At 37.5% G+C, this 15219-nt stretch overlaps 1 protein-coding gene across 4 annotated transcripts in view; it reads left to right on the top strand.

The window, feature by feature from the left end:
* The first annotated feature begins 210 nt into the window (after positions 1-210).
* TRIM2 (tripartite motif containing 2) overlaps positions 211-15219 on the top strand; it is a 55606-nt gene continuing 40597 nt past the window's right edge. For all 4 annotated transcript variants that reach the window (XM_044682394.1, XM_044682393.1, XM_044682392.1 and 1 more), the window contains exons 1-2: positions 211-383; positions 3363-3600. In XM_044682394.1, the coding sequence (XP_044538329.1) occupies positions 250-383; positions 3363-3600 (372 nt within the window). In that variant the 5' untranslated portion in view covers positions 211-249. The remainder of the gene's footprint in view (positions 384-3362; positions 3601-15219) is intronic.

Raw genomic sequence — 15219 nt, 5'->3', positions numbered from 1 at the left:
AAGACTGGACTTGAAGACCTTTACCTTTCCAAATCTAGAACTATGATTCCAGGAGCCATCTTGATCTATTAGGATCAATATTGATGAAATCTCTGAAGTACTAACATGTCTCAAACAAGCATGCTAGTGATGACTACGATACTTCCAAGTCACTTAAAAATACTTTTCTTTGTCTCTTTTGATTTTTGTCTGTGCTAGCAGCATCGTGCAGGGTAAAAGGAATCAGGACCCATATGCCAATGGTCTAGGATGGCCAGTGAAGGCTCTAACATCCCCAGTCCTGTGGTGCGGCAGATTGACAAGCAGTTTCTGATTTGCAGCATATGCCTGGAACGTTACAAGAACCCCAAGGTACTTCCCTGTCTACACACTTTCTGTGAGAGGTAAGCAAACATTCTGGATATATGGCAATGAGGGCAGGACACAGAATCTCCTTCCTCAACCTCCAGCAGCCAGGAGCTTTCCCAGAATTCTACAGTTACCCCATTAGACAATGAGGCTTTTGTTCTCTAGTTAAGACATCTAGTCCCATAATCATAAGTTGCCAATTATTTGCTTTATTCAAATAATTGCAATTAAGGAACACCAACCAAACATCCACCAATTTATTTTGACAAGGGGGCGAGGCACTCATCACGCCACCTTTTACATTTTTTCTTTCTCTTTTCTCTTTGTTCTCTTTGAAAATGCTTTTGCTAACCACATTTGCCATGTGGGGACTTCTTAGTGAGGATCGATTCAAAACCTGCTACTTCCTCTCACAGACTAGATCAGAGGAAAACATCTGTGTATTTGTAAAAGGCTCAAGGTCAAAAGGGCAGGCCTGAATCCTTACAAATACTTCAGAAGATAATTTTCAGTCTTCAGCCTTTATATACACCGAGATTTTGTTTTCATGTGGCATACATGAACAACAAAGTCTGTTTGTGAATTTTCTAAATATGCAGTTTAACATGGAAGCCAGTTTTATGATCCCTCTGTAGACTGCTTCAAGACACCCATAGCTTTTTCTGTGCCACCCCCTCCCCTTTTTTGAAGCTAGCCTGTCTTGCATGGAGAGGTCCCAATCCAAATGGAAAGATTCCCTAAAATTAGGTTGTCTATTCTGAAGATCAAGAAGAAAATCAATCAATATCTCTTGCTCTCGCTCTCTTTTTCTCTCTTTCTCTTCCCCCCCTTCTCCACCTCTCTCCCTCCTCCCTTCTCTCCCTTCCTCTTTCCGTCTCTCTTTTTGCTGTATTATTAATCCAGCATAAAAATATTCTATTGGGGAACATTTCCAACTATCAAACAAGCTTCCTTTTTTTTATCACAGCAGTTAGGCATTCTTTAGTATGGTAGGATTTTTTCCCCCTCTTACAACATTTATTTAACTATAATAAAACTGCATTTTTTATGGTAATTGGATATACATAATTTGAAAAAGTTTTCCTTTCCACTATAGAGAGAGAAAAATAGGTTTTAGTAAATTAAGGTCTGTCAAAGTTATCCATTCCATCAAAAGATTTTGCTTATGTTGGCCTTTGCCGGAGTGTAATGTCCTGATAATTGGTTTATTTTGGAAGGCTTCAAGTGCCAAGGAATGGACAGGGAATTTTTTATTATTGTTATTCTGGTCTGTAGTGTTGCCACACTGTGCTGTGCAACACCACTTTTTCCAGTCTTTTGTAACAAAGTTAGTTTAAGAGAATAATAACTCTAAAGCTAGAAGTGGCCTCAGGGACCCATCTAATCCAACCCCACTTTCCCATCTTAGTTTACAGCTGTGGAAAGTGACTTGCCCAAGGTCACAAAACGAATAGGAATCTATGTGGCAATTAGAAGTCAGGTTTTCTGCTTTCAAAATTGGGGTTCTCAGGAGAACATTATACACAGTAACTGAAGAAGCATTGTGGGACGATCAAATGTGATTGGCTTTGCTACTAAAAGCAGTGCAATGATCCAGGACATTCCCAAGGGACTTATGGGAAAGAACACTATCCACATCTAGAGGAAGAACTATGGGAGTAGAAACACAGAAGAAAAACATATGATTGATACTTTTTTTTATGGGTATAGGATTTGGGGTTTGGGTTTTAAAGTTTTGGGTTTCTGTTATAAAAATGAATAATATGGAAATGGGCTTTGAGGGATAATATAGGTATAACCCAGTGGAATTGCTTGTCAGCTCCAGGAGTGTGGAGGGAGACAATAAGAAAATCATGTAACCATGGAAAACAATTTAAAAAGAAAAGAAAATAGAAAATTTTTTTAAAGTTGGGGTTCTCTCCATTGTACTTCACTATCACTGGGAAGGAGGGAGACCACATTTGAGCACAGGTTTCCTGGGGAGTCCTGAGCCATTCTAAACAATGCAAACCTAGTTAGATAACAGCAGCAAATCCCACAACTAGCTTTCCATGTGTACTTTGTAAAAGGACTTTCTCAGACCTGGGCACTGTGCTAAGTGCTTTTTCTAAATATTCTCTCATTTATCCTCACAACAACCCTGTAAGGTAGGCAAGTGATAAAATAACTGCTTCTTGTAAAGCAAGAAAAGAATTCTCATTAGTGCCATAATTAGCAACCCCTCCCTCACAAATACAAATGAGGTGTATATCTATGTGTGCATATCATTTGACCTTCACAACAAATATATTTCAAGAGGGAGAGAAGACATATATCTATATCTATATCTATATCTATATCTATATCTATATCTATATCTATATCTATATCTATATATGTGACTTTGCAAACATTCAAGGGCTTTGTTACTTTGGTGGTATCTGGCAGGGCAATAGAGAAAGCACTGGACCTGCAATCAGGAAGACTCAAGTTCAGATTCAGTTTAAGACATCTCCCAGCTATGCCACTGTGAGCAAGTCACTTAACCTCTGATTGGCTCCGTTTCCTCATCTATAAAATGGGATGATAATAGCACTTTTGAAGATCAAATGAAATAATATTTATAAAAGCAATTAGCATAGTGCCTGGCATATGGGAAGTATTAGAGAAATGCTTATTCTCTTCTTCCCTCCCCTTTCTTATTATTAGTAGAGCAAGGTTAATTATTAAAAGTATCTATGAATTAGAGATGGGAGGTCCTGAGTTCAAATGTGGCCTCAGGCACTCCCTAACTGTGTGACCCTGGGCAAATCACTTGACCCCATACTGTTCTTCTGCCTTGGAATCCAAACTTAGTATTGATTCTAAAATAGAAAGTAAGAATTTTAAAAATAAATATAATAAAAATATAAATACAAATAAATATTATAAAGTATTTGAATACCTATATAACCATAATGTCTATATAACCATAGTTCACTTGGGTTCATATAGTCATACTGGTTTTTCCTTGTCATTATTTTTTCCTCTATTAGGTGTTTGCAGAACTACATCCCAGCACACAGTTTAACACTGTCTTGCCCTGTGTGCCGCCAGACTTCCATTTTGCCAGAGAAAGGGGTTTCAGCACTCCAGAACAACTTCTTCATCACAAACCTGATGGATGTGCTGCAGCGAACACCAGGCAGCAATACTGAGGAGTCTTCCATCCTGGAGACAGTCACAGCTGTGGCTGCAGGAAAACCTCTTTCTTGCCCAAATCACGATGGAAATGTAAGTGAGATGGGGATCAAGGAAGTACGCCCTTTTGATTAGGGTAGGAAATGATATGATTTACTTATATATAAAGTGACTCACAGCCAATTCAACAAACATATTAGTTCATTTTATTTTTATTTTTATTTTATTTTTTATAAATTGAACTTATATGTCTTTTAAAAAAATTTTTCCCCATTTTCCCATAATTCATTTTCTTTCCCTCCCCTCTTCCTTTCTCCCTCCTGGATCCAATAAGCACTTCCACTGGGTTATACAAATTCAACAAATATATATTAAGCCCTTACTGTATACGAGTTTTTTCTGTTGTTGATTAAGACCTACAATCTCTTCATTTGGGGCTGAGATGGGAGAGGAAGGAAGAAGTGGAACACTTTCCATCTGATCCAGATCAGTACTTCTGGAACCCAGAACATTGCCTAGAGCATTGACTTACCCAGAATGGCCAATATGTGTCAGAGACAGGGCTTGAACTTACACCTTCTTGACTTTAAGCCAGTTCTCTCTACACTATACTGTGCTGCTTCTCAAGGCACTCTCATATACTAACATAATACTTATTATTGTTAGGAATATTTATGTAATACTTTAAGGTTTGCTTTCCATATATTATCTCAATTATCTATTTTTTCCTTTGTTTTGTTTTTTGAAGGAAATTGTTTATCAACCTGGCTTGTGAGTTTAGGGTAGGGAACACATTTGCCATCTCTTGAAAATTGTTTCCAAGTGTCCTTTAGAAAGCATTTAAAATAGTAAAATAAACAGAAATCCACTTAGCAAAAATTCAGTTAACCCCCTGGTGAAAAGAAAATAAGCTGCATATATTTTGGTGTATATATAAATGTGTTGTGGAGAAAGACTATAAACAACTGTTATTAAATGTCTGTTATGAATGTTACTGTCCTTGGTGCTAAGGATACTGAGGAAAAGATGACTGTCAATGCTCTCATGGAATTTTTAATCCATTTGGAAGAATATGAAACATATACAAATAGCATTATACAAATAAAGTGTGATGGGAACAAAGAAGAAATCCAAAGTGTTAGAGAAATATTTAGGTAAGGAGAGCTCACTTTCAGCTGGAAGGAGCAGAGAAGGCTTTGTGGAGCCAATGGCATCTGCTCTTCTTGAAAGAAAATCAAGATTCTGACAGAGATGAGAAGTTCAGTTGAGGGATGAGGGGAAGGCTATATAAATGTACTGGGATGGGAGATGGTTTGTTGATTTTCAGATTCAGCTCAGATGCCAGACTGAATAGGTGCTAAAATCCACAAACCAGAAAGAACAATTAGCACATTGGTATTCTGCATTTGTGTGGTAAAGAATAATCATGTGCAAGCTTAAGCGACCATATGTCTGATTACAAATGTCATTATTGGAAAACGTCCAGGCTTTTGTTAAGAAATTCAAGATTGAAATTCAAACACATTTTCTCTCACTAATTGGCATAGATGACTATAAGTAAGCTAAGGAGATCATAATACAAAGAATGGTACTTCACAATTTATATTTGTGTTTAATAAATTTAGATATATGTATGTCATCTGTGGTATCTCCTTCCTCTCTTCTGTCCTCTTGATATTCAAAACTTTAGAGTAATAGATAATAGTTTCAAAAATCAAGACCTAGAAAGCATCCCAAGTACCATCTAATCTCACCCTTTCACTTGACAATGAGGAAACTGAAACCTAGAGTGGTTAAATGACTTGTCCAAGGTCATATAGGGAGTAATTAGAGGTGGAATCTGAACCCTGGACCTCTGACTCTAGATCTCTTTCTAATACCTCATAGGATCTTTTTTTGTTTTTTTGGCACTTGGCTTATGTTCCTCTCATGTTTCACATTCTTTTTCATTAATTCTTGAGAACATATACTTTGGCTCCTTCACCATCTTACAAGTTTTTTAAGCTCCCTTTTTTCCTTTTAAATATTTTATTGATGTTCTTTTCTTTTTAAACCCTTACCTTCCATCTTAGAATCAACACTAGGTATTGGTTCTAAGATAGAAAAGTGGTAGGGGCTAGGCAATGGGAGTCCAGAGTCACACAACTAGGAAATGTCTGAGGCCAGATTTAGACTCAGACTGACTTCAGGTCTGGCATTCTATCCATTGTGCCACCTAGCCACCTCTATATGATCATGGTTAATAAGTAAATTGTTTTTCTGGTTTTACTTACTTAATTCTTCATTGGTTCATATGTATCTTTCAAGTTTCTCTGAATTCTTCAGATTCTTCACTTTCTACATTACATTCCACTCATCTGTCTAAATGAATTCAGCCATTCCCTAATCAAAGGGAATGCAATTTACTGCCAGTTCTTTCCTACTATGAGAGGACTGCTATAAGTATTTTTATATGCATAGGACCTTTCTATCTTTATTTGACCTCCTTGGGGTTTTTACAAGTGGTATTACTGGATTAAAAGGTTTATACAATTTAGTAATTTTCTTAATATAATATAATTGCTTTCCAGAGTGGTTGGCTCGATTTGTAGTTTTACCAAGTATGTTAAGTCTTCCCTTGGCCCTTTCAACATATATGATTTTTAAAAATTCATCTCCACCATATTCATAAGTATGAGTGGAAACCTTAGAGGTGTCTTAATTTACATTTTCTTAGTATTTGTAAGTTGGAGGACTCTTTCATATGATTCTTAAGAGCTTACCTTTCTTCTTTTGAATACTGTTTATATTCTTTGACCATTTATTGGTTAAAGAATGGCTCATGTTCTTATATGTTTATAACAATTCCCTATGTATCTTATATATGAAACTTTTCTCAAAGATATTTGCTGAGAAAATTGTTCCTAATCAATAGCTCCTCTTCTAATTTTAACTGCTCTAGTTTTGTCCATACAAAAGCTTTTAAATTTTATCTAATCAAAATTGTCTCGTCTTTCCTTTATGGTTATTCTTTTCTTAGTCATGTGATGAAGGTACTTCTTTCCATTTTCCTCTAAATTTTTTTTGCTTTAACTTTTTTTTTTTTTTAGGTTGTGGATTCATTTGGCATTTAATGTGGCATATGATACATGAAGTTGGTCTAAAATTAATTTCTACCAAACTGGTTTCTAATATTCCCAACAATTATTGTTGAATAGTGAGTTATTACTTTGGTAATTAGTTTCTTTGTGTCTCCCATAGACTAGATTACTCTGTTTGATTGCTACTGAATCCTGCTTATCATATCTTTTCTATTTATCCACTTTTCTATTTTTAGCCATTATCAAATAGTTTTAAAGATGTCTACAACATACTATATTTTGAGATTTGATGTGTTAGCCCCCATTAGTCATATTTTTTAAAATTTTCCCCTTGAGATTCTTGACCCTTTTTGTTCACCCAAATGAATTTTGTTGTTTTTAGTTCTGCAAAATAGTATCTTGATAGTTTAATGGCCTAGCATTCAATCTGTAAATTAATTTAGAGAGCATTGCCATTTTTTTATACTGGCATCACTTAATCAATATACCCAAACAACTGGAATGTAGTAGAGCCTTGATAACATCAATGGTCTCTCAACCAAAGCAGGTCAACATCTCTTCTGCCACTGACAATTATAGGGAAATGCCTAGATCCATTATGGTGAACCTATGGCATACATGCCAAAGATGGCACACAGAGACCTCTCTGTGGCATATACACTGTCGCTCACCAGAGTTAGTTACTAGAAAGGCAGAGGGACTCTGGTAGAGCTGCTCCCTTCCTCCTTTCCACCGAACCTCCCTGCCCCTCTGCCCAGTAACCCAATGAAAGTATTTATTTGCTCCCTTTCTCCGTCCCATGTCTGGAGTAAGGGGGGGGGCACTCAGTCTCTGAGGGAGGCAGGGCATGGCATCCAGTCTGGGAGGGCAAAGCAGGGTACACAGTGTCTAAAAGGTTCTAAAAGGTTTGCCATTACTGGCCTAGAGCAATAAGGGATTAAGCAATTTACCAGATTAACAAATCTAATAGGTGTCTAAGAGGCAGGACTTAAACTCAAGTCTTATTGGTTCTTTATCCACTGTGTCATATTGCCTCTGAACAATGAAAAAGTCTCTAATTATTTAAGCTCTTTATTTCTTTAAAAATGTTTTGCATTTTATCTTTATGTCCTAAATGTGTCTTCAAAGATTGGCACACATTATTCACCCTGTTTATTTTTAATTAATTTTACAATTATCTTGAAAGGAAATTATTTTTCTGTTTCATACTGCTAGGTTTTGTTATAAGGAAAGCTTGATGATTTGTGTAGGTTTATTTTATGCCCTGCTACTTTTCTGAAGTTATTAACTGTTTCAATTAGTTTTTATAATTAATTGCAATTATAATCTCAGTAAATCCACATATCTGCCCAGAATGAGGATTTTGCCTCTTCTTCTCCAGTCCTTATTCCCACAATTTTATACTTTATCTCTATAGGCAACATTTTCAGAACCATGTAACATAATAGTAACAATAGACATCATTGTTACATCCCTAATCTTTTTTTAAAGCATCTATTGTTTCTTCATTATAAATAGTGAACCAACACAATAATAATTTGTTGAAATCATCTGAATTGAGTTGTAGATCGCATACCTTTCAAGGAATAGTTCCATTTTGTCATGTCTTTTAAATGGGAAAATATGAAACTTTTTCAAAGGACAAGAAAATTTGGACCAGTGATATATAGATCACCAGGATATTAGGACATGTCTGTTCAGCTTCAAAAGGATAAGTGCTGTAAGGGTGGTTGTTTCTTCTGTTGATACATATTATAACTCTTCCATGCTTTTGAAAACCTTTTTTAATAATCCTCCTCTCCCCTTCCACCCCACCTAAAATTTATTACCTTGTGGTAAATTCTTTGTTGACAAGCCTTTCAGCATTTAACTAGTGCATTACTTCCCATAATCAAAGCCTTTCTAGGTTGTGTCTGCTAGGTGGCACAATGGATTGGATAGAGTGCTGGACTTAGAGCCAGGAATATTTGAGTTCAAATTCTGCCTCAGATATCTACCACCTGTGTGATCCTAGGTGAATCATGTAAGCTCTCCCAACTTCAATTTCCTCACCTCTTAAGGTAATTGTGAAAATCAAATGAGATAACATGCTCGTGGTGATGCTGCTGCTGCTAGAACTTCCACGTTCAAGAACCCAAGAACCCAGGGTCAACTCCACATTAAGATTGGGGGGGGGAGAGGGGGGAAAGCTGGGTGGCTCAGTAGATTGAGAGCCAGACCTAGACACGGGAGGTCATAGGTTCAAATATGGCCTCAGACACTTCCTAGCTGTGTGACCCTAGGCAAGTCACTTAACCTCCATTGCCCACCCTTACCACTCTTCTGCCTTAGAGCTAATACACAGTATTGACTCCAAGACAGAAGGTTTAAAAAAAAAAAAGATTAAGGGAGGGGGCAGCTAAGGAGCTCAGTGGATTGAGAGCCAGGCCTAGACATGGGAGGTCCTAGGTTCAAATGTGGCCTCAGACACTTCTTAGCTGTGTGGCCCTGGGCAAGTCATTTAACCTCCATTGCCTAGCCTTTATTGTTCTGTCTTGGAACCAATACAAAGTATCGATTCTAAGGTAGAAGGTAAGGTTTTTTAAAAAAGATTAAGACAAGTATTTATTTGGAGATATTATTATTTATTTATTAAGTTATTAAGTGCCTATTGTGTATCAGGTGTTATGCTAAGAACTTTAGAACTATTCTCATTTGATTCTCAAGCTGTTCTGGAAGTAGGTGCTGATATTACCACAATTTTACTTTGAGAAAACTTGAATAGACAAGAGGTGCCGTAGTAGTAGGTAATAGTAGTAGTAGTGGTCAGGATCTGAGGCTGGATTTGAACTTGGATCTTCCTGATTCTAGGCACAGTTTTGTATCCATTGTGCCACCTAGTGACCATGATGAAGCATTACAAAAGGACTTTAATTGATTTAAAGGACTTCAGTAATGACTTTTGTAGCCCATTCAGAGTCTCCAAAGACTTTGGGTTCACATAGTCTGGAATCAATACTGGGATCTGACCCAAAAAGATCATGGCCTTCTTTTTCCCCTATTCCAAAACCTTTCTGAATCATCATAGACTACCATTGAGTCAGATTTAAAGCTAGAAGAAACCAGGTTGCCATAGTCAACCTCATTTTATAGATAGATAAATCGATCCCAAAAAGTTTAGGTGTTTTATCCCAGGTCATATAAAGAAGAGAAGCAGGACTGGGTTTCAAAATCAGTTCAGCATTCTTTCTACTCCACTATATTTCCTTTTTCATCTTCATCTTTCCTCCCCTTTCCCAAGTCACACAACTGTACTATGTTGAATTGCTGAGCAGCATAATAGATTATTGCCTCAGTTTCCTCAAGTGTAAAATGAGAGGATTATGACTTTGTGGTCTCCAAGGCTCCTAAATCTGTGATCCTGTGGAAATCCTGTGAATGATGGAAGTATGTGTCAATAGAAGATCCTAAAACCAGGCTGAGAAAAGTCAAGCTATAAGCTTGATGATGCAGATTTGGTCATTTTACTCCAGTTTTAGTCAGTATAGACCTGGATGAGAATGGATTCTAGCTGTCTGTACTCTCTTCTCTTCCCACTTTTAAGAATGGAAATGAAAGTAGTGCCTGCCTCTTAGAGTTATGAGGAAAAGACTTCATAAGCCTGAAAGGATTAGATTAATAATATACACAGCTCTTAGCCCGTGCAGTGCTGCCAATTTCAAAGACGTTGTTTTGATTCTAGTTGAGAATACATAGAAGCCAGCAGCAATATGTGTCTGTTTTATGTAAAAGAAATCTTAAAATGCATCCAATGTCAAGAAAGTGACTTCGGCAGAAGGAGTGATTGGCGATAACATACTCCCAGGAATGTAGAGAAGGTGACAAACATTCACAGACTGTGGGATGTTGGAATTAAAAGAAAACACCAGGAAGTACACAGAATCTAGAAAGACTATAGAAGGTTAAATTGAATCCAGGCAGCAAGCCAAAGGATGGAAAATCTATGGCCTACGCCCACAAATCCTGTTCATCTCATTTAGCAAAAGAAACGTTGCATATTCCTGAGCCAACATCTTAGATTAATTAGAAATTCTTGCTTTTTTTAAAACACGCACACATCCTTTTCTATATACTTCAAAGGTTTCTAACTAATTTTCTCCTTTTTCTCTCTTGGTATCTGATAATTTAGATTGATTCATAAGTATTTATTAATAAATTCCTATATTAGTTGCTAGCTCTAAAGCTGGCAGGAGCCCTATAGGCTATCTAGGTCAACTACTCTCTTTTTTACACATGGGAAAACTGAGGCCTTCCTGGGCTTTTTATGTGACTTGCCCAGTCATAGAGGTTGTATCAGAAGCAGAAACTGAACCCACATCTTCAAACTCCAGAGGCACCATGCCAGGCACTATGCTAGAGACTGGGCATGCAAAAACAAAAATTAAAATTTTTGTAGCTTCTGTTCTACTGGAGGGATTGATGTAAACAGATAAGTAAGCACAGCATATGTACCAAGTAAAGACAAAATAATCAGAGGAGGAAAGGGTGATGCTGATCCTTGGATGAAGCCTGGGATTCTAAGAAGTGAAGAGAGCATTCCAAACATGGAGGGAGGAGATGAAAGGTTATGTATGAGGTAGGGGAAAATAGACTGGTGTGCCTGGAAAGTAGAATGTGGGAGGGGGTTAATCTGAAATAAATCCGGAAAGATAGATTGGAATTAGACTGGGAAAGGATTTAAAGGCCAAAGTGAGGAGATTTAATTTTATCCTCCAATTCAAAAATCATGTAAGTACTTCTACGTGAGCATTTGTGTACTTATATAAGCTCTGAATTTTTATAGGTATACATGTAAACATATTATATACATATACACATGTGTGTCTATAATAGGATGGACCTTATAGCTCATTGAGTCCATTCCCTTCATTTTACAAATGAGGGACCTATGGCCCAGAGAGAGGAAATGCTCCAGGTCATGCTGTAGTAACCTGCAGATCTAGGGTTCAAACCCCAATCCCCGATTCCAAGTCCAGTGCTCTTTGCAAAAAGTCTCTCTACTTTTTCAGGCTTTCTTGCCCCATTCCAACCTAACTCACAGACTCACAAGCAAGATAGAATCAAATCTTCTGCCATCCTCTCTTCCACTAAGGATTTCTGGGCACAGAGAGAAAGCATGTCATCCATTCTGGCCCATATTTCACTCCCAATAAGAGGAACATATGGAAATAGGTATTGAGTGATAATACATGTATAACCCAATGGGATTACTTATAAATTCTGGGATGGGGGAATGGAAGAGGAGAGGAAGGTATGTAACCACGGAAAAATACTTAAAAAAAATACAATTAAAAAATAAGAGGAATAGTTGTCTTATAGTACTTCAGACATTTTACCTCCTTTACTGCCTGTGGCCTTGTTTTGTAGGTGCTACAGGTGTCCCCCTTTTACAGATGATTCAAGGGGACCTAAGAAACATAAAGTCTCCTGGCCACGGTCACACACCTGAGCCCACATTCCCTGTCTTCTGATCCACCGGCATCCTGGCCTTTAGGCTTATGATTGAATCCTCAAAATTGGAAGCATAGGTAAAATAAAGGTCAGGGAAGAGTCTGTGCTTCCTAGAGAGCTAGAGCTCACTTTTCTCCTGGGAGTTTGCTAGAATCCTTTTTCATGTAGCCTTGATAATCCCAGTCCCAGAAGTCCAGGCCACAGCCCTCCTGTAATTCTGTTGTTAATCATTATTCCATGCCTGCATGTGACTGAGCAGTTAATATGAAGCAAACACATACAAATGAAAAGGGCAGATGATAAAAACAAATGAATGAATCTGCTTCATAACTGGCCCAGGTCTTATAAGAAATTAAGACCGTTTGCTCTGGAAAAGTAATAGCTGTTGTTGAAAAGTAGAAAAAATATTCTAGTACTTAGCTTGTTCTTCACCATCTGGTGGGATATCCATTCCTTGGCTCTATCAATAGAGGATTGGACTTAGAGATATTATTATTAGTTTATTAGCAAGCTAATAATAATAAGCTTATTATTATTTATTAGCTTATTAGCTGTGAGACCCTAAACCAGTGGTTCCCAAACTTTTTTGGCCTACCGCCCCTTTCCAGAAAAAATATTACTTAGTGCCCTGGAAATTATGAAACTATTTATTGAACTCAGAATATAATGTAATACAAAAAAAAAGTGTGGCCATCACCGCCTCCCTGGATCGCTGCAGCACCCACCCGGGAGCGGTAACGCCCACTTTGGGAATCACTGCCCTAAACAATCACTTACAATCTCTGAGCCTCAGTTTCCTCATTTATAAAATGCATATAATAATATAATATAAATATAATACCTTGTAGAGTCTTTGGGAGGTTCAAATGAGGTTATGTATGTAGAATACTGTGATAAGCATATGCATGTAAAACAATGTATGCAAACCACAAAGTGCTGTAAATGTATGAAATACATATGAAATTTCAAATATTAAATTATATTCCTAAGGAGTTTTAAAGTTGGCAAAGTGCTTTCCTCACAATTAAACCTTTGAGGTAGGCATAGCAAGAACTATGCTACCCATATTGCAGCTGAAGAAACTGAGGATTGGAGAGACAAGTGATTTGCATATATGGTCCCATAAGATCTCCTGACTCTGAGGCCAGTGACTTTTCCCTTATTCCACAATGTCTATTTGAGTGGAAAAGGCTAGTGGAATTCAGTGAGAACAAACATTTCTATAGGCTAAAATTTTAAATTATTGCAACAATGTGGGAATGGCTAAGATTGACAGCCTTCATTTACTTCCCTGGTTCTTTATAAGGAAGAGAGTGCAGAATGGGAGGGAAAGAGTCAAAGAGAATTGAAAAGACGTCTTTTGCTATCTCCTGGAGCCCTAGTAAGCCAAGAGAAGGAGAGAAAGGAGAAAAAGGAGAGAGGGATCCCAGAAATGAAGGGTCCCCAGAGTTTCCCTCAAGCTGTGAATCCCTTGCTTGCCATTTTATGAAGAGTGTAAGAGGTTTCAACTTCAGATGAGTTAAGATGAGCATTTATTTGATTATTTACCAAAGTATGCCAGAAAGCATATGCCATAATTATTTGCCATCCAAGCTACCTCGGTCTGAATAGTTCAGACCTCCTGGAGGTACAGGAGATCTTTCCCAGAAGAAGAATAAACTCCATCCTCAGTTAAGCTGCATAAGTCTTTTTTGAGTGTCAGGGTTCTTTACATTCTAAAATTTTATTTGCCATCAAGAGCCTTTGAAAAATGAGTCGCATATGATTTGAGTTCTCCTGTTGTTTCCTTGAGGAGGGCAGTGGGGGCCTCTGTGGCTTCTAGGCAGCTGGCTCTTGTATGTACCCACATGAAAATAGATCTGCCCTGCTGCATCCCAGATGAATCGATCACCACAGCTAATTGCCAGGGTAAATCACTTAACACAATGCACGAGTCTGAAGGTTAATAAAACAGGGCCATTCACAATCCAGCAGGAAACTGCTGTCATGATACAGATTAGGACATGGGGACCAGAGCTTGCCATCCCTTTGAAGTACTCTGATGCTATCTAGCTTCTAATTAAACTATCTTGGTACACAGCCTGAATAAAAAGTAGAAAATGAGAATCTTATCCTTGCAGAGACACATAGCCCCAAAGGGTTCTCTGCCCACAGGGCAGCCATGTTCCCTCCTAGTTAGCCCGGTGCCTCACAAAAGCCGACTAAGGGACACAGATGAACTTTTATACGCATCTAAGCTTCTTTGAGTCTCTAACCAACAGAAAAAGTAAATTACTTGTTTGAGTCTCTGCACAACAAAGAAAGGAAGTCTTGTAATCCAATCCAATCCAATAAACATTTATTAAATTGCCGTATGTGTGTGCAAGGACTACAAAACCAAAAAAAAAAAATGGATAACTTTCATTCAGAATGACTCATTACTAAACTCTGGAACTAATTTTAGAGGTCTGGTTTAGTAGATTTTGTGGAAAGAGACTGAATTTAGAGTATTTGGAAGACCTGGATTTGAATTCCCTAACCTAGGAGAACTGCCTCGGTCTATGTCCCTACTTTTATAAATGCAATGATATTTTTGTCCAAATAAATTCTAAGAGGCTAAGAAAAGAAGTAGGTGCTAAAATTATGCTCAAGATTTGAATATAAGTAGGGCTACTTTTCTACCTAGAATAATTCAGTTCAACAAGCATGTATTTTTTCTGGGACTGATCTATGTACTCTTTCAAGTGATATTTCATTTTCTATGCTCAGAAGTTCTGGGCAGTTCTTGTGGCTAAGTGATTTAGTGGATAGAACACTGAGCCTAGAGTCAGGAAGATCAGAGTTCAAATCCTTCCTCAGAAACTATGTGACAAGCAAGTCACTTGAACTCTATTTGCCTGTTTCCTTATCTGTAAGATCAGGAAGATATTAGCAACTATTTCCCAGGATTGTTGTGAGGATCAGCTAAGATAATATTTATAAAGGTGCCTGGCACAAAGAAAGCACTATGTTAAATCTTAGCTTTTATTATTATCATAATTTTATGGTGCTGAGATTTTTTTTTGTCTTACCATGTTCTGAGAGATCTATGATCTTTAGGTTGTCTCTCCGTATACTGTCTTTGAGATCTGCCTGTTTGGCTTGTGCAGTGAGGATAGTTACA

Source organism: Gracilinanus agilis, chromosome 6, assembly GCF_016433145.1.
Source record: "Gracilinanus agilis isolate LMUSP501 chromosome 6, AgileGrace, whole genome shotgun sequence".
NCBI classification, from domain to species: domain Eukaryota; kingdom Metazoa; phylum Chordata; class Mammalia; order Didelphimorphia; family Didelphidae; genus Gracilinanus; species Gracilinanus agilis.
The sequence above is the reverse complement of the archived record's forward strand: the minus strand, read 5'-3'. Positions and strand labels throughout refer to the sequence as shown.